Here is a 20,989-nt window from a genome sequence, read left to right on the forward strand (position 1 = left end):
ATATAACTTTTCCATTGTGATTTTCCTTGCAGCCAATATTTCTAATTAACTTTTTCATAATAAACTCAATGTTGTATAGTTTCATCTTATTTCAATGGATATTGTCTTGTTAATGTAAAGAGTGATTATAATATTAATTATGTTTCATTAGGATAAAATTATTTCTTATCAGTTGAGTCTTTTGATTATCGTTAATGACTATTTAGTCCTCCAAGTTGTTCTTATCAGATATTTTGGTCACACAGATAAAAAGTTGGCTGATACTGATGTAACTTATGTCTAGTTAGCATCAATGTTTAAGAATAAAAAAAATTATTTTACAAAACAAAATAAACCAACTGTTATGGTTTAGATGTGAGTCCTCCAAAAGCTGACATGTAATACAATGCAAGAAGGTTTGTAAGAGAAATGATTGGGTTGCAGCCTTAACCTAACCAGTAAATTAATCCCTGATGGGATTAATTTAGGGGTAAATGGAGGCAGGTGGGATGAGGCTGGAGGAAGTGGTTCATTGGGGGCATGGCTATGGGTATATATTTGTATCTGGTAAGCAGAATCCCTCTCTGCTTCCTTATCATCATATATGCTGCTTCCCTCTGCCACACTCTTCACCATGATGTCCTGCCTTCTATCTATGTATTGAGACCTCTGAAACTGTGAGCCCCTAAACAAACCTTTCCTCTCTACAATTGTTCTGGTCGGGTCCTTTCATCACAGCAGTGAAAAAGCTGACTAAACCATCGACCAAACAAAAAACTACAGGAGCCAAGAAATATTGTAGTTGCTCATGAAATAGAAAAACTTAACAACTTAAATTTCATGGTAAATTTAAGAAAACATATGCATTTAAATTGGTAATATTGGGCTAATAACTCAATTTTCATTAATTTTTTCACTTGGTTTTGAAGGTTATTAGATCTTATTAGTATAGATGAAACTATCAGACAAGGGGAAAATATGAAGTGAAATATAGCACCCTAATCACAGATGTGATTCATGTCCAGTTAGCATTTGTGCATAGCTGCATAGCTTTTCCACACAATTTTGTAATATCTCACTTCCAACTGTACATAAGCACCCCCAAAAGTTTGTAAACTTGATAATATTTTTTTGTTTGGGACATAGAAAACAAAGAATCAAACTATTTAAAAATTATAGTTGACACTAAACAAACTCTTGGTCACAAGTTAAGTGCTTTATTTAGTGCTTGAAAAATCCTCAAAATCATCCTTCAAGTAAATGTTGTCATCTCCCATCTATATGAGAGTAGAAGGAGGCTCCATATAATTAATTAACTTCCAAAACTTCCATATTTTAAGAGGAAGATCTAGAATATGAACCTAGTGCTTAGGATTTTTTTCTCATTATTTCACAGTCTTAGAAAATGTTACTAGTCAGTGGTAACAGGCATAAACATAGACCCAGATTTTCCAATTCAGAGTTCACAGTAGGACCTATCACATACCTCACAACTCCTTGATTTTTTGTTAATCAAGAAAGTTACTATGGAGGAAATATCTGAAACCATGAGCCAAAATAACCTTTCCCTCCTCTAAGTTGTTCTTCTTGGGTATTATGGTCACAGAAATGCAAAGTTGACTAACAGAGGTGATATTTTAAAAACCTGCTAAGAGTTACAATTACAGAAAAATGTTAAAAATAACTTTTGTCAGTGAGTCACCTGATTGAATCTGTAATTTCATTTATCCCTTCCATTATTAACTAAAATTATTATAACTACATAAATATACAATGCCAACAAGTATATATCACACTAGACAGTATATTTGGTATTAGAAAAAATCTCATAGAAACTTTATTCAAAACATACTATATTCAGATACCAATTTCCAAGTTTTACAGATTCCTAAAATGCTAAAAGTGAGGTAGTAATTTTAAGTACCAATTTTCTGGACATAATTCATTTTAACATTAGTTAAACATTAGAAGTTTGGAATTTTAATTTTCATTTTTCTGAATGCCTCTATAAATCTCTAATATCAGTAGAAGTTAACTGGTTTGATGTGCATCTAGTTTTCTAGTTAAAATCATTTTTCCAAACTTTAGGCAATAGATAAAAAGTTCATCCTAATTTCTTTCTCCCTTTCCTACAATTCATTAATTAAATTTGAGAGGCAATGAGAATCTAGTTGGTCTATTAAATATAATGAAGATATAATTTCTTTAAAATTCTATTGAATACTAAAATGTTTTACAAAATAAAACTTTTAATGGTTGTATCTGTGCAGACAAATTAAAAAACCATCATCAGATTAAAACCACAAACCAAACTATTATTTCTATGTTATTTTACTGAAGCCGTACTGTTACAGGATTACAATATTGCTACTAGGACAAATTTACAGAATCAGAATCTGCCTCTTACAGAATCAGAATCTGTCCTTCATTGCAAAAGCAAACAAAAGCATGTAAAGCATGGTCACAGTCATCATTCTGCAGATGTGGGAATAGCAAAAAGCAATGAAAATACAGGACAGGAGGACGGGAGGAAAGCAGCTGGCCTCCTGATTCTACTGTAGGCTATCGTTTGTGCAATTTAATCTTTTCCACTATAATACCTCCCAATCACATGTTCATGTTCAAATGGAGCAGTATAAGGTATGGATCTAACCAATAATGGCAGACTACAGAGTTGATATTTTAAAAAATAACTTATAAGTTATAGGAAAAACGATTTTTAAAAAAATTTATATTTTAGTCTGCTTTCCTAACCTTTGCTTAATTTGGTTGAAATATAGATTCATATTTCTTTAAAGGTCAAAAATCAATCAGTGTTTTATCAAACAATCACAACATAAACTTATTAGCATGTGTTATACGTCAACCTAAACTACTCATGTCAGAAGTCTGAATTATAATTATATTTTTCACTTTATATTTTTTTAATAAATTTTCTGGTTGTTCATATTTTTCTTATCTTTATAACAGCTTTGGCAGTCAGGTAAATTTAAGTAAAACTCACACTGACCTAGGAAATATAGGACTTTCTAAAACAGCTACTCCTTACTGGCTAGCATTTAAAAAAAATGATAATGGAAAACTTTTATATGTAGTTCCTCTAGGGATACATTTATTTATTATCTGATATTGAAAGTAAAGTTATATCAAAAGTACAAAGTATAATTGGAATGAAATAGGATGATAAATTCTTTTCTAAACTTCTTGATTCAATGAACATGCATTTAGTGCCATCCTAATCTATGTTTAACTCTCTTCATTAGGTACTACTTATGGAAAGTCCTAAGTGTGGCCACATGGTGAATCTTACTCCGTTTCTGATGAATTCTGTACAGTGGAGAGGATATCTTTGAAGCTCTTATACAGGCCTTCAAATAAACAGACTGCTTTAGGAAGGAGTAACAAAAGCTCATTAAAACCAAGTGAAAGTTCTCAAAGAAATAGTGTTTCTCTTCTCTCTCTCCTTTTCTCTGTCTCTTCTCTCTCTCCTTCTCTCTGTCTTTTCTCTTTCTCATGTCCAGAATACTAATAAATATATCACTTTAACTTGTTTTGTTTTGAAACAAAACATGTGTTAGCTCACATACATATCATGTGGCCTTTCATTTACTGCATCCTGTGAAAGTATGCTCTGGTTTAATGAAGAGACAATAGGTCCTTAAAGGAAGATAGGGAGCAATTCAAGTGAATCTTGTCCATCAAGTAAGGATTTATTCAGGTTATAAAGATTATACCTTGCACAGGTCACATAAGCCTAATGCAGTTTTTAATTTGGTAAGAAAAGAAATTATATCCAAGAATTTATTGCAACAACTCACAACCTCAAATTATTTCTATCTTCTTATTCCCATGAGCTTTCCATAGAATTAACCTGTCAGAAAGCAGGGAGGAAATAACACTGATTTACTACTGAAAGCAAAGTGAGACTTAAGCTTCAGACATATTATAGGAAAGGGTCTAATGCAAAGAATATTTTGTGTTTAAGTTGACCAAAACAGTAAGTCATTAACTAAAACTCTAGTGTAGGCACATGTTTAATTCAGTCTCTTAGCTAACTAGTCCCTTAAGATTATAAAATCTTACTGTAAACCTATATAAGCTGATCATTTAAATGATACATGGGAATTGTTAGTTGACTCAAGATAGTAGACCCCAGAGAGCATAAGGAAGCACCAGACAATCAGTAATTTACAAAGAAGTCATAAAAGAGAAACCAGGACCAAAGTTTATGGCAAAAATATCAGGGAAAAAAATCCTTAGCTTTGTTTCCTTGTAAATATTTATTTAAATAACAGGCCTGCTTCCAATCAAGATCAGAGAGCATTTCAGGGGAAAGAATTGATTAAGGGAGACAGACTTTTCGTAACAGGGTCTCCTTGCTACACTTCCATGAGTAAGTTCTATTTTTGTATCATCTATTTTACACACTTTCAAAGCATTCTAATAACCTACTGGGATTGCAACAAATTTGACATATGGTTTTGTAAACTTTCATTATTATAGCCAAATTGATGAATAAAAACATTGCTTGTTACAAAATCATTTATCTTTAGGTTTGTGCATCGCAATAAAAATTATGAGTATCAGAAAGCACCAAAGATTAAAGGTATGTTTGGTGGTAGGGCAGCTAGAACCACATGCACCTATTACATACCTCAGTAGCAAACTGCTGGAGTCCACCAATATTAATTGGTCCTTCTTCAGTGGCATACAAGTTGCATCCTCCTACACAAAGATCCGAAGTAGGACATACCATTCCACAAGTAAGACCAAGTGGGTTGTCAGAAAATATCATCTTGGCAGCTCCATAATAATTCTGCAAAATAAAATAAAATAAAAGTTATTATGTAACAATGTACCTTAAATATCAAACATGACAAACATCTCCTCTGTTAGGTAACTGGATTGAAGATCAAGATGTCAAGATGTAGGTAAGATGTATATTATAATATTATTTACCATCAGGAGCCATAAATGAACAACTAACAGAGTGCCTGAAACATAGGAATATCGATTACATAGTCTATTGATAAAACCATAATGAATTTTAAAATAATGAAATTTTAAAAATAAACATCTGTAAAACATTTTACTCATAAGCTATTTAACTATATCTTGCCCTTAATTCTTATTTTCACTTTTAATAAACGTAAGTCAGGTAGCATTGCTTGAATAAGCTTAAAATCTAACTTTTAAAACAACAATGTATAAAGAGATCCTCATCCATGTAACTATATTAAAAACAGAGCTCTCTCTCCCTTCCCATTGCATGGCTTGACTAGGGAAACTTATTGTATTTGATGACACTCTGTGCTGATTTACAGCCTTTAGAATCTTCCCATTAATCAAAGACGCAAATGAAGCATATTTTACATGGACTCCTAGACTTCCACAAGTTCATCTTTTCATCATGCCTTTCCCCACATTTTACTATTATAGAATAGCTTAGAATACTTCTCACATATTATTAATATGTAGAACCTAATTTGTTCATTATATCCTGAATAAAGAACATATAATGAACTGAATATCTGGGAGTATTTTTCCTCTAATCATAAGCAAACATCGGGCCTGACCCGTACAAAAATTATGAAGTACATTAAAAAAAAAAAAAGGAAAAGTTTGAGAAACTATAATAGAACTATAATAGTCAAGAGGAACCTAAGGCACATAAAAAAATAATGTAATGTGATATCTTAGAAATGATACTAGATCAACTAAAGAACATCAGGTAAAAAATTCAGGAAATTTGAATGAGCCAGGAATTTTAGTTAATATTGTTTCATCGACTGAAATAAATGTACCATACTAATGTAAGAGGTTAATAATGAAGATTATTGCAGGTGTATAGGGGAACTCTCTGTACCACTGATAAAATTTTTCTGTAAATCATAAACTACTACAAAAAATATTTTAAGAAAACAGTGGGTAGAATGTATTTAACATGGTGGTATCAATACAAATTACTTTTCACTGATTTTAAGATAATTTTAAAGATCTTTGAAAATATACACATTACTTCTATGAAGAAACAAATGAAAACTCTCAAACACACACAAATACTTGGTAATAAACACTAACATTGATGATAATAATATAAACATCAATATGTTCACTATTTGTTGACTTAGTATTTTTCAGCATTTAGGAAGACCTTTATTTCATTTTATCCCCAACCATCTCTCATTAAAGCTATGGAGTACTTAAATGAAACTTCATAGATGCAAAAAAAAAAAAATACACAGATATTTGATAATCTAAAGATAACAATTAGGAGAAATGGGTTATAAATAAAGTTAAAAGAAAGAGATTCAAACTAAATTTGATACATATTTAAGAAAACATAAAATGGAAAAAATATGAAAATATCATTGGAATGCTGGAATCTATTTTAAAAAATAGAACTGTCATTCTGAACTAAATATTCTGTTAGTGCATTTTCATGGCATTGGATTAGGCAATGGTTTCTTAGATATAAAATCAAAAAACAGCAACAAAATTGAATTTTATCTAAATTAAAAACTTTTGTATTTAGTGGTTTTTGTTTTTTTGGTGGTGCTGGGGATAAAACCCAGGGCTTTGTGCATGATAGGCAAGTACTCTACCAACTGAGCTATTTCCCCAACCCCCCAAAACTTTTTTATTTAAAAAGGCACTATCAAGCAAGTGAAAACAGGATCTACAAAATAGGACAAAATATTAACAAATCATATATAAAATAATAATGGATTTTTATATAGAACATACTAACATTCACAGCTCAATAATAAAAAGAAAAGTAATCTTGGGCTGGGGCTGTTGCTCAGTGGTAGAGTGCTTGCCTAGCACATACAAGGTGCTGGGTTCAATCCTCAGAACCACATAAAAATAAATAAATAAAATTAAGGTATTGTGTCTAACTACCAAAAAAAGAAAAGTAATCTAATTGAAAATGGGCAAGGGATCAGGGAATATTTTTCTAAACTAGATATCTGGCCAATAAGCACAAGAAAAGATGCTCATAGTCATTAGCCATCAAAGAAATGCAAATCAAAGCCAAAATGAAATAACTCTTCTCACCCATTTGGATGGCTATTATTAAAACAATAAAAACTTTTGGCAGTGATAGGAATAGAGGGAAATTGGATCTTTATATATTGCTGATGTGAAGGAAACATAATTTAGGAATGATACATGCTTTAATGAATTAATGATATGTAACAGATGAATCTTGAAAAGATTATGCTAAGTGAAAGGAGTCATTCATAATAGACCACATTTTATGGGATCCTATTTTTATAAATTGTCCAATAAAAAAAGTATAGCAAAGAAAGCAGATTAGTGGTTTCCTAGGACTTGGGAGTCTAATAGGAAATGGAGAAAGACTGATAATAGTATAGGGTCTCTTTTTGAAATGATAAAAAATATTCTCAGAAAGACTGCAATAATTGTTACAATTCTGCAAAAATACTTGACTTCAACAAAATTAAACTAATTTACATAAACAAATATAGGATATGTGGCTTTTATGTCAATTTGTTATATTTTCTAAAGTGCATTTGAGGTAACAGGAATTATTTAGACAATTTAATACATAAATATTTGGTTAAGATTGCTAGATTATATACAAAAATGGACAATGACACATAACTTCAGAGGAATTTTTTCTTCTGAACAAAAATAATTGCATCTGTACTGGATATAAATCTATGAGTTAACAAGTAAATTTGTAGTCTGAACTTTCAGGTAATATTACATAGCAGAGTCAGCCAATTGTTCTTTTTCCTGGAAAATTAAGTAGTACTTTGGTGTCCCTTGTATTCAAACAATTATTTAGTATGATAAAAGAAGGATAGAGTCATCTCCTTGGCCTAATTGATGATTCTGGATTATTTTACTCAATAATGGCCAAGAAGAACAATTACTAATTTTTAAAATTAATCAGTCTGCTCCTAAGCAGACAACCTAGGTGCTGCCTAAGCCAATTAATCACATCACTTAGTAACTGCAACTGTGCAGTTAATCACTGCTAGTGATAATCCTAGTCTTTGGTCAGTGTTCTTTCCTTCTCTTACTTGAAATTTTAGGAATTCTGACAGGATTGATTAACATAAAAATCGTGTTGCCTAATTAGAAGTACCCTTGTAATACACACACACAAAAATTAAATAGATATATTAGAAATAATATAATCCAATTAAACACCTAAGCATCTTTCCATAAGAACACTGATTGTTTCATGAGTCTTGAATTTAGTTTCAAAATTACACATCAAATGATAATACTAGAAGAAAAAGAGATATATATTGCATAAATGCAACAAATAAAATATTTAAAGTTATAACTTATGGTTCATGATTTGCTATAGCTGTCAAACTACTAAAGTCTAATATACCACTACATGTCATCAGCTATGAAATTGCCCAATAATTCTTCAACATTCTCATGAAGACAAATGGAGCCCTTGCACCAAAACAAAATTTGCAGGAAGATTTTATATTTTAAAAGATAATGATGATTTATAGGATTTCCTTTTAAGTCAAATGCATAATGGACATTAAACAAGATAAAAAGCAAATATCTGCTCTCTGGTTTGGCGATGTTTCAGCATCACAGAAGGAACCATTCAGATTATGGTATTCAGCATCAGCTTAAAATGGATGACAATCAAAATCACTCTGGGTGGAATAAGGCTAAAAAGATGAGACAGAATAATATCTGAATTGGTAGGAGTAAATATTCAAGAAAATTCCAAGAAGGAATTGATGTAATCATTTGGTGATGTGGTTAGAAACATTCATTTACACAGGCAAAAATGAATAGAAGATTAGAAAACTGTGCTTATACCAAATTATGGTGTGAATACTGATCACCAAGCTAAGGGTTTTTAATTGAAGATTTTTTAAAAAAGGGTTCTAGGATTAAACAGGATATTACTAAAGAGAGAATGTGAAGAGTCTCACTCTGAAAGGGACTGGAAAGAGAAAGCATGTAGGGAAGATAGCACAAGGATGTCTAGAAAAAGGGAAGTATCAGCATGAATCACAGAAAACAGAAGCATGGGTTTGAAACTGGGTTGGGCCAACAATCAACAAGAATTCAGAGGTCACCTTGGCAATTCACTCTCTCAGATAACTGAAGATAATGTAGGCAACTCCATTGTTTAGAGATCTGGGTACTCAGAGTTGAAGACATTCAGAAACCTTTTAGAAGGGAAAGGCCTCCTCAACTCTTCCCATAGAGAACAAGATCAATATCAATTCTCTCTCATAGCAAGTGGTACAATTTCTTGAGTCCTCCTTCTACACAAGAGGCTTACTTCTATTCTGTGAGCTCTTCAACCTTTTTAAAAGTAAAGGCTAGAAAATTTAAATCGACAAGGGTACTTTATAGACACCCCAGTAGTCTCCTTCTAGAAAATACACAGCACTTCAACTGGTTTCTTCATGCCATTCAATCAGTCACAAGCATTTGAGTGTTCCATTGTGGGAAGAAAAATATACAGGGCTATGTTCAGAGGGATATAAGGTAAACATCTGATCTTTAGAGCATAGAGTCACTTTAGGTAAAAAATGTGAAACTTTCATATCTTCTTTTAATACAAATATAAAAAAGAAAGGTGATTTTTGAAATGGTAGTTGTTTATAAATCAACACAAAAGTATAGGCATTGAATATTTACAAGCCCATTACTTTAGTCATATTTGTCAGGTATTGAATTTTTGATGGGTCCTTAATATTCGTAAAGCATGCTTTTGGCATAACACATGCAATTTAGGTGAGTTAATTTTAAAATAACTTTTATTCTTTGCTTTTTATTTCAAAATTATAGCTTGAAACTACATTAGTGTCATTCCTCTACAATTTAATGATTTTTAAAGTCATTATCAGAAACGAAAACTTCAGGAGCCAGCTCCCCTGTCATATGGTATAACCAATTTAACAAATAGTCCTATCATATTCAGGCCTTCATATCACTACAAGATTATCAATACAGCTGGTGGATTTATTTTAAAGTGTTCTTCCTTCTTCCAGGGACAGTTTTCACAGATGGAAGCACCCTTCCAAGATAAACTCCAATCTGTTGCATTTAAAAAATATACGGGCTAAACTTCAGTAAGTTTGCATGTGTGAGAAGGGAGAATTAACATTACTTATATTTCTGGCTTGAGCTATCTAATGATGAGCATACTGGTGTACATTAATGGAATATAAAAATGTCTTTAGCAGCACGCACAGAAAACAGAGGCACAGAGAGCACTCTCACTCTCAAGCTGTCACCACTCACAATGTACAACCCATGAGAATTCAGATATCTGGCAAAGGTGACTGGAGATACAACATGAAGAGAATACACAGAAATGTCTGCCCTCATAATACTCACAATCACATTGAAACAAATGAGAACAGAGGAATAGGCTTGGCTAGTTTTATTCTCAAAAAATCCTGGTTTTATATCTTACATATACTAAATTTTAGTATATTTTAAACAATATAATTAGATTTTTAGAGCTATGAATTTAGTTTAACTGATCTCAATTAAACTAAAATGTGTAAGAAAAGTACTGTATAACTATGATAGAAAATAATTTTTTTTCTTGCTCTGGAAAAAACCACACACACACACACATACACTTACATTGCATGTACACTACACGAACAGGCTTTGGAGTTACATACTCCTATATTTGAGTCCTGCATTAGTCATAATAAAACAATATGATGGGTTAAAGGAAAGGTGAGATCTATAAGCCTCAGTTTTACTAGTTGAGAAATGCAGATTCAAATGCCTTCTTCATTAGTCATAATTATATTACGTCTTTCTTTGAAACTGGTACAATGACGCTGATTTTATTATGTAGCACAGCAAATTTAATGGACATAAGTCACTACTCTAATCTCCCCCTTAGAAGTTCTCTCCCTAAAAAGTGATTTCTTCAAATGTTAATCCTATGAGTTTAAGACTTTAATATAAGGGAGCTTATGTTAGGAATTATTCAGAATAAGAAAGGCAGCAATGTAAATAATAGCAGAAAGTACAGAGAAAAATGGAATCATTAATTTACTAGGCTATAAAGAAATGATTTGAAGGTCTTAAAACTGGGATATATTACTTTATAATATATAAATATTACTTCTACTTCTGTTTTCCCATTCCCCTTCTCTATGTAATGGACTTGAGAAGTTACAATATTCCCCAAGAGTTACTCAAAACAACCTAGTGTATGTGTGTAGACATACTCAATCATTAATTATCAAATCATTAATTATCAAATATGTTAGATATAATTTGACAAGCACTACATATGCATGAAAAATCAGTATTGTCTCCAAATTCATCCTTTTCAGACTTCATTACCATTATTCAAATATAAACAACAAAAAACATTACCAATATTTGAGCCATTTTCAAATTAGAAGAATCATGCCTGAATGTTCTTCATCTGTATGACAGCCTTATGATCAATGTGTTTGTATATTCATGATGGTCTTCCATTTTTCTGATGTGTATTTTATTAATGTCTTTATTTTATTAAGGTCAGAGATCATGTATAATTTATGATGCTTGCCTGTACATAGGAAGGACAGATACTAGAAAGAGTACTGATGACCATGTACTCAATAATCTACTAGTATAAGATGGAAAGAGTATAATATGTCTCATAGTTTTTGAATGACCTATTAAAGCCAATAATTTAAACCTAAGTTGTGAAAATGTAAAAGCACATTTTATCCAGAGAAAATAATAAAAATAAAATTCAATAGTTTTTATAAAAACTTTAAAGAGATTATAAGGTTTTAATTCCCAATGGGTTAAAAAGAACCATGAATATGGAAATAAGAGGTTACAAGATTAGTTTATTTAATGTATGACAGGATCTTTGTGATTTACCTTAGCTCATGATTTAATTAATTGACAACAAGGAGACAGGGTGGTTTTCTGCATCTAAAGACCAATTCAAACATATAAACGAAGATGTCAGAGCTAATGATCATTAGAACTAAGGAAAAAATTTTGTTTAGAATTCTATAAATATCATTTATAAATGTTTCACAACTTACAAGCAATGGAGAATGTCTTGAGAAATTATTGAAAGGTGAAGTGAGATTAACATTGCCAATTCCTCATTCATCTTACATTAAAAATGTTGAGGCTGGGTTGGTGGCACACATCTGTAATTCTAGCAGCTCGAAGGCCAAGGCAGGAAGATGAACAAAGCCATTCTCAGCAATTTAGTGAGGCACTAAGCAACCCAGTAAGACCCTGTCTCTAATAAAATACAAAAGAGGGCTAGGGCAAGGGATGTGGCTCAATGGTCGAATGCCCCTGAGTTCAATCTGCTGTATGGCCCTCCTCAAATCAAAAAGTATTTCTCTATTATATTCAAAGATTAATTTTTCACTGGGGTTATTTTTCATTTCAACCAATTAAATAGTATATCTTCATAAAGAACCAGAATTATGGCTCAAATATGATTCTTTTTGCTTGAACAGATACACACACAAACACATACTACATATTAATAGTGCATTTGATTTCCAGGGTTTTGAAGTAGGAGTTGAGTATCTAAATATATTATTATACTTTGTGTATGTCTACCTCTTAATTGATATTATACAAAAGAATAAAGGTGCCCACAGATGCTACTAACTATTCATCAAATAACTGAGAATAATTTCATTTCTGATTTAATTTTAAATACATTGGTTGTAATGTTTGATAACAAAGAGAAAAACTGTAGTTTGGTGTCAGTGTTGGTTTTCTTGGTCTGTTTAAAAATTGTTATAAAAATAAAGATTCAGATTAATTAAAACACTTTGTCCTCAATAACAAATACATGTAATAGCAAAATTATACAATAAAGGTAAAAATTGCTCAAATAGTCTCACCTCAAACATTTAAAAAAGTAAACTCAGTTATTAATGAATATCATACGTATACAGAATACACAAATATATACATATGTACATATCTACGCCATGTATACACGCACACACATACATACATACACATACATACAATGATAATTAATGGATAGGAATACATTCCTCAAAAACTCTCCTTTCCAAATACACATGTAAAGATTATTAATAAACACATATATACTTGATTACTTGGTTATTTATGCCATTATTGACTGTAATTTCACACCATGATTTTTTTTGTGATAAAAAACAGCATATTTCTTGAGGGTTTGCTCTTTATTGCTAAGAATATGAGAATTTTCTTAATTAACAGAATGCTGTGATGTATACTGCATGGTGTTATTATATCACACAGATACAAATAGATATTGCAATAAAGTATCTTCTCAAAGTCCATTTTAGTTTAAATCTATTACTACTTTCAAAAATATAATTAGTATTGATTGTAATAATTTAGTTAAAATTCTTTAATTTACCAAATTGGTTTTCAAAATGCTCAACTCAAGTTTCTTTAACATGAAGTCCACTGCGTTATACTTTAGGTTATAATGTTAGGCCTAACACTCCAGATGTTAGTAGTATTTTTAGAGTTTTGTTGATAAAAATATATTATTTATCCCTTTATATTTTAAAATTAATTTGCAAGCATATATACTTTATTCATGGAGATAGTGTAACCGGCAAAAGCACACTGGATAAGAATTCTGGAATATCCACTTACACATTCAAGCATCTATATAATCTGGGATAATTAGCCTTGCTGGATTTCAAATTTATTTTACATCCAGTGAGATGATTAGCTAGATTAATAATCTTTTGGTCTAGATTCTATTACATTGATATTTACTTATTAATATTGGAAAAATATCTAATGTGTTTATATGTATATAAAGGTGGACATATATGTTTATACAGATTATTCTTGGTCTTGAGATACTAAAGAAAAAGTTACAATTTCAATTTAATTTACATATGTACATATTATACATCATTAGTCTATTTTCAAAATAATTTAAATAATTACAAAGGTATATCCATAAACAATATGGTATTACTTCTTTCATATAAAATTGACTTAAGACATACAAAGAAAATACTTTCTCACTTATGTGGACATTACTTTCCAACTCCATATTGCTTACATTTTGTAATTTACAATCAACTAAGATTTGCTAAGCCTTTTCAGGTTCAAACAACCACATATGGCAACTGAAACAAATTTGAAGAAAAGCAGTGACCATTATATCAACTATGATTAAAAGTAAAAATGTAACCTTCTAAAATATCAAAGACATATATTACCAAACAAAACAAGATAGATTTTGCATAAGCATGAATGATTCAATAGACAATGTTACACCCATCTATCTTGTTCAGCACATTAATTAAGACATGACATTTTGAAAATAATATCCAAGGCCATTATCTTTCACACTAGTAAATTTAGTATTGTACAATTTACCACATTCAATAATAAGAAGTTATATATTAAAATTAAAGACTGGATTCTAGAAATTCAGTTAATAATTGCATCAACTGATTAATAAGGCAATATGCATTTACATTTGCATTAGTAATTTGAAATTAGTATTGTATTATGGTCTGAACATAGTGCTCAATAATAACTATAGAGTTTCAGTTTATAAAGTTAGTTTTATATGTAGAGAAAAGCTACACTATTATGAAAATATACATAATATTGATGATGGTTATAGCCAATAATAAAATAAATTACATAGCATAGTAATTAAAACAGCTTGGTCCTTTTTCATACAGATGGACAGAACAAGAGAATTGGAAAGATACTCAAATAATTATGTAAGTAAGTACATAAGTGGCATAAGTAGATTAGTGTGGAAATGTATTAAAAACTTTTATATATTAACAAATGTTTATAGCAACTTTTAAACTTTTAAAACTATCAGCCATTTGGGAAAAAATAACTGGATCTTTCTCTCTTCATAACATAGTAAAAACTTAATGTAGGGTCTGCCATATATTACTTTGAAACCTCTCTGCTTAATTTTATTTTACCATTTAATTTAAACATTATTTTTATTATAAAATATATATGTTCACTGTAAGAAGTAAAATAATATTGGTATTCATGAGGAAAATATAACTTCATTTCTCCCTACCCCAAAATGAATCAACCAGGAAACAAAACTTAAATTGTGATATCATCATTAATTATACAGAGATTGTTTTTTTCCCTAAAAATTACATCATACTATTCATATTACTATGCAACTTGTCTTTTTCAACGTAATAGGAAAATCCCTTCTAATAAAAAAAATACAATATAGTTTTAAGAACAGCCTCATAACATTCCTTAATATAAACATAGCCTAATATATTCTCCTCATACTGGAATTATTGTCAGTTTTTTTGCTACTTCAAATGAGGCTACAATTGCTTCAGGTAACATCTTTGTACATATGCCCATTTATGTAGCAGTGTTTCTATTTCTTTAGGCAGAATACATAATAAAACCATTGTTGATAAGTCTATTTTTTCATAATTTCATAATTTTCAAGCATATATTCATTTTAAGAGAGTTTTGTTTCATTCCTGCTGAACAGCATAGGATGTCATTAAATTTTTTATCTTAAACTATCTGATGAGAGAAACTGATGTCTTGTTATGTTTAAATATTAGGTGGTCCTCAAAAACTCATGTGTGAGACAATACAAGAAGGTTTATAGGTGGAAATTGGGTTATGAAAGTCTTAACCTAATCAGTTATTTAATATATTGGGAGGCAAGTCATGGGGGGGGGCATGTCTTTGTTATATATTTTGTGAATTGAGCTTGGTCTCTCTTTGCCTCTGTGTTGTGATATTCTGACCACTTTCCTCTGCCACATTCTTCGGCCATGATGTTCTGCCTTACCTCAGGTCCCAAGAAGTGAAGTCAGCCACCTATAGAATAAGACCTCTGAAACTGTAAGCCCCAAATAAACTTTTCATCCTTAAAATTATTCTTCTCAGATCTTTTGGTCATAGCAGCAAAAAAAGCTGACTAAAACATATTTCATCCTTTGATTTACATTTTTTATCTAATATGGATGTAGGACAGCCTTAATATAGTTACTAAGCACTTACATTACTTCTTCTATAATCTTATAATGTTTGCTCATAGTTATCTTAAATTTATCATACAAATTTTCAGTAACTCTGATTAAAAGGGATGACAACACTTGGTCTAAAGCGAGCATGGAAAATAATTCTTCAGATGGTTTCAAGTCTGTCTGGTTTTCATTTTAAAAGACTTTTTAAAATTTATCTAATAAAGCTTGCTCTCTTACATGATTTAAAGCTTCTAATATTTAAAATCTTTAACATAAATACTTTATGTTTATATGTCTACAGTTGGGTAGTATAGACAAACTGATGTGTACTTAGGATGATGACCTGATTATCAAGTTTGTAAAAGTCAAAATTATTACAGTAACTTATTTAAACACCATTCATTTCCACTAAACTCACATATACATTCTCTTCATTATACATTATGTACTCATATTTACTTCATTTCATTTATAGACTTTCACCTCTCCCAGATCTGTGTACTCTGTACCAACACTACAGTGTTTGTATTATATTAGCTTTATCTTGAGTATCAATATTTGATATGGGAAATCTTTGTTTTTGTTTTTGGGTTTTGTTTTTTACTTTTTGCTTTTTACAAAATTTCTTTCTTCCATATACCTTTCCAATCACTATTACAATATTTTGTAGAAACTTCCACATTCTATGCTTGTAAAAATTGAGGTAGACTACTCAATTATTCTTTAGTATTTTTGTACTTTTCCATTGAGAACCTGTTATTTGCTAATTTTTAAAATTAAAATTATAAGTACAGTATTTTAAAAAAAATCTCGAATGAGCCCTTAAGTAGGCATGTCCAAGGACTGAAGATGACAAGGCAGCAGCAAGTAAGCCAGAGAAACAACTAAAATCATCTCAATGATATTTGCGAAAGCTGGTGAACACAAGCTTCCATTCTCAGGGCCTCTTAAAACCCAAAGTTGTAAAGTCACCCAAAGTTTGAGTCCAATATAAAACTTCACCATAAAGTCAGGACTGCATAAACCTCCATCACCAAAAAGATAAAATAAACATAGTACCCTATTACCTGAATTTATAAAGAAACCTTCCTGTCTTAAAATTGGAACTGAGCAAAGAGGGGAAAAACATCTTCACAAATTCATAATAATCCAGTCCTCTATTATATTTTTGGTTTAATTCCCAAATCTGGCTGATTAATACAACAACAAGCAAGTAATTTAGTTTATATGGTTTCAGGAAATTTATAGTAAAGCTACTGCCTGACTGAAGCAAATACCAGTCTTGTCTAAAGAAATACACATTTGTCACAGTTCTTAAAGAATTTAACGAGAGTTTCAAATAAGATGAGTAAACAACAACAAAACAACAAAAAATGTTAAACATACAAAAGCAGAATGATGAATGTAGCCAAGAACAACATAGGCTGTATAAGGAGCCTCATGGGAACTCTTGGTGGTGAAATTATAGAGTCTAAACATAAGTAATTTTATGTATTTTGAAAAGTGGTAGTTTGAAAAAACAAAAGTCCAGATTAAAAATAAATATAAGAAAGAACAATTTAAATACAAAATACAGCAGAATCTCAAAACTCAGTGGACCATTTAACAACATTGTAAACCATTGAAGAATTAGTATAGCTCAAAACAAAAATGAAGGAAGTGATCTAGATGAATGATCGATAGATAAGCTAAGTCACAAAGAAAAAAGTAATATTTAAATTTATATCTAATAAGATTTCCATAAAGATCAAAGTGGGAAGGAATGAGAAATTTTCCCCCAAAAGATGAAAGACATCAACTCACATATTCAATAATCCATAAAACTAACTAGGATAAATAAAATGAAATTTAGATTTAGATAAATCATTGTAACACTGTTGATCACCAAAAACAAAAAAGATTTTTAAAATAATTTTTCTTCAAAAATACTGCCCTTAAAGCAGAGATTGACTTCTGTTCACCTTCCAAGCACAGCAAAGGATGACAGAAGACATTGGAAGAATAGTTTTCTTCCATGAGATGAAAGAATAACTGCTAACTGAATTCTATAGATTAAGTTATTTTCAAATTTAAGGAAAAACAGTTTCAGCAACAAAAACTAGAGCAGTTTGGTAACAACACACCCTCTCTTAAGAAAAAAATTAAGTATTCTAAGCAAATATAAATGGCTTCCACATGGAAATTCCAAGATTGAAACCAAAAAAACATAAGAATTAGAAAAAATGTGAATAATAATAAACAATAAAGCTAATCCCCATTGATTAAATAAAACATTAATATTCTCCTCAAGTTACAAAAGGAATAGAATTAATGTGCACAAAACATTATCCTTTGAAATGTAAAAAAAGAATTCCACGTATGTGATGCCAGAGACCCACTTCCAGATTAAAACCCTAAATGACATAAATTCCTAACATACTAAATACCTGACAGCTCATCTGTAATGGAAATTTGCACACAAATTTAGAGCCATTTATTTAAACCATAGGGTTCATTGGATTCTTCAGGTTACAAGCTGTGTACCTGGAAGAATCTAACAGTTTTTTAAAAAGTTTTGTTCTTAAGCTCCCTCTCTTAGTATATAGTAGGTAGACTTCTGTCAGTCTTCTTGAAATGGATAGAGATGCTCTACATCTTAGAGATACATATGAGAGAAGTGGCCTTGTGTACCAAAGGAAACTTGAAATCTTATAACTACTTTTTGTTTCATATGTCTAAAATATTTATATTTTAGAAGATTTCTGGGTGATGAACTATGAACTTCCTATCATATTATCATCTGCTCTTAAGTTTCTGATATAAATTCAAAAAAGTCCAATCAGTTTACACAATAGATTATGTCTTCAGACATTTATTTCCAGGCACTGAGGAGCCAACCAAAATTTATTGAGCAAGGAAGTAATATAATTACAGCTATCCTTTAGACAATTCTGGAAGTGGTCAACATTTTGTTTTGTAAGAGTATAAACCACTTAACCACTGAAATTCAAGAGTAAATCTAAAAGAATGTACCATATCTTTCAAAATAAATTTTTTTCTGCTTTCTCACACTTGTGTGATACATAGATCACATATGCACACACATTTTTATGAAGATCACTTTTTTAAAGAAATACTTATTATTATCAGTACTATTTCTTAATCAATTCTACTGGTGAGATTTTGTTGTCCTGGTTTCCATTTACTTTCATTAAGAATCCATTAGAACAAAGAGCTTTTTATTTTACATTGAATTAAAATCCATTTAAGTAGGATTTTCTCTAAAATGTACTAGTAAATTTATGTCTATATAAGAGTCACACAAATCTGAGTACACATTAGTGGAAAAACCAGTGTTTTCTAATTTAATATAATAGTTTTTCTAAAAAAAAGAACTTATCACTAGTGTTAAATAAAGGACCATGAAAATCAAGAATGCTTAAAAACAGACATTTTTTCCCCACTACATATATAGATTGACCTCATGTATTTATATATAAAATAGTGTTTCTTAAAAGGAAAACTATCAAGAAATATAGCCCAGTATTCACAGTTTGATGAATCTGAAGCATGTACTTCCAATTGAGAGATACAATTACAAACAACAGTCTGCACAAAAGAAACAGAGAAAAACTGACTGAGGAGGCACAATAGAATTGAGTGTACCTTTCGAAACTGGAGCTGTAATCCAGTTTGTAAGAAAATAAAGAATGGAAGTATTGGCCTAAACTCCACTGAATCACAGAAGCCTAACACAATACAACACAAGTGACATCCCTTTCTCAAAGAGGAGCAAGGCTCATTGAGTCAGGCGATTCAATTACCCTCTCACCCTGAAAAGAACACCCCCTGTGCTGAGGTCCACTGGCAGAGCAGTGTGGGACAGCCTCCACTGTACACAGCCAGTAAATACCCAAAAAGCTGCAGGCTTCAAAGAACAAGAATCTTTGACCTTTTATGATTGCTCTGGTGATTCTCCAACAAAACAGTGCTTACAATAGTTTCTTAAATGCCTGACAAAAGATTATATTTTCAATTAAATATCTTCAAATCTCTTATATTCATATGAAAATCTGTTTAAATAAATACCTAAACACAATGCTTCATTAGGTAGTAAAGAATGTGGACAAATTAATGAAATGAAAAGAGGTTTTCCTAAAACAGACATGGTTCTGATCTTGTTTAAACATTTCAAAAACTCTTCAAAGAATATCATTACTCCCTCTTTGTTACTTGTCCTATAAGTTTGTATAGATCTTGAATAAGTAAAGCAAATAATTTGTCATAAGGTAACTGATTTTTCAAATATCTAGGGAAAAATTGGTTAGCAGGATCTTCAAAGATCCACCATAATTCTCACATCACCAGGTCTGATATCAGGACAGTTAACTTGGAAACATTTTTAGTCAAAAACATTTTAGGCCTCAAACTTTGGATATTTTCCTTCACTCCTTTTCTAATAAGATGGTTATAGAGTAAGATTTCATACATATTTCACAAAAAATGATTTGTTTTCATATAAGACAAGTCTGTGATGATGAATATTTGGGACACCTGAAGTTTATAAAAGAGATCTCATCCCAGAATGCATCTTCTAAATTATAAACCAAAAATAGAAAACTTATGATTTCCTGCTATTTATAGGACTAAGTCTGATATGTTGAGCAGGTTGCTCAAATATTTTACAATATAATCCTATCCAATTGTCTTGTCTCTTTCCCACCATTCTTTCTCATGTAATCTAGGCCATGTTCTACCAATGCTGATTTATTACATTTCCTCAAAAAAATTAGGAATTAATTTACAATCTAGCATTTCCACATGCTAAATACTTTTCCTGGGTTGCAAGGATTGCATCACCAACCACCTTGAATTATAAGAAGTAATTTAGTGTTGTTGTTGTTTTTTAATGTGTGTGTCTTAACTTTTATAAACTTCTAAAAGAGTCACAGGAAAGACTCCTTGTTACCCAGAGGCCAGCACTGTGCTTGGCAATTAGGAGGTGTTCAATAAGTAACATCAACAACAAAAATGGAAATCACTTCTATAGTATTCAC

At 30.8% G+C, this 20,989-nt stretch overlaps 1 protein-coding gene across 1 annotated transcript in view; it reads right to left on the bottom strand.

Annotated features, from left to right (window-relative positions):
• Dpyd (dihydropyrimidine dehydrogenase) overlaps positions 1-20,989 on the bottom strand; it is a 798,929-nt gene that overhangs the window by 598,230 nt on the left and 179,710 nt on the right. The window contains exon 5 of the mRNA XM_027935067.3: positions 4,634-4,795. Coding sequence (XP_027790868.1) covers positions 4,634-4,795 — 162 coding nt within the window. The remainder of the gene's footprint in view (positions 1-4,633; positions 4,796-20,989) is intronic.

Source organism: Marmota flaviventris, chromosome 10 (assembly GCF_047511675.1).
Source record: "Marmota flaviventris isolate mMarFla1 chromosome 10, mMarFla1.hap1, whole genome shotgun sequence".
NCBI classification, from domain to species: Eukaryota; Metazoa; Chordata; class Mammalia; order Rodentia; family Sciuridae; genus Marmota; species Marmota flaviventris.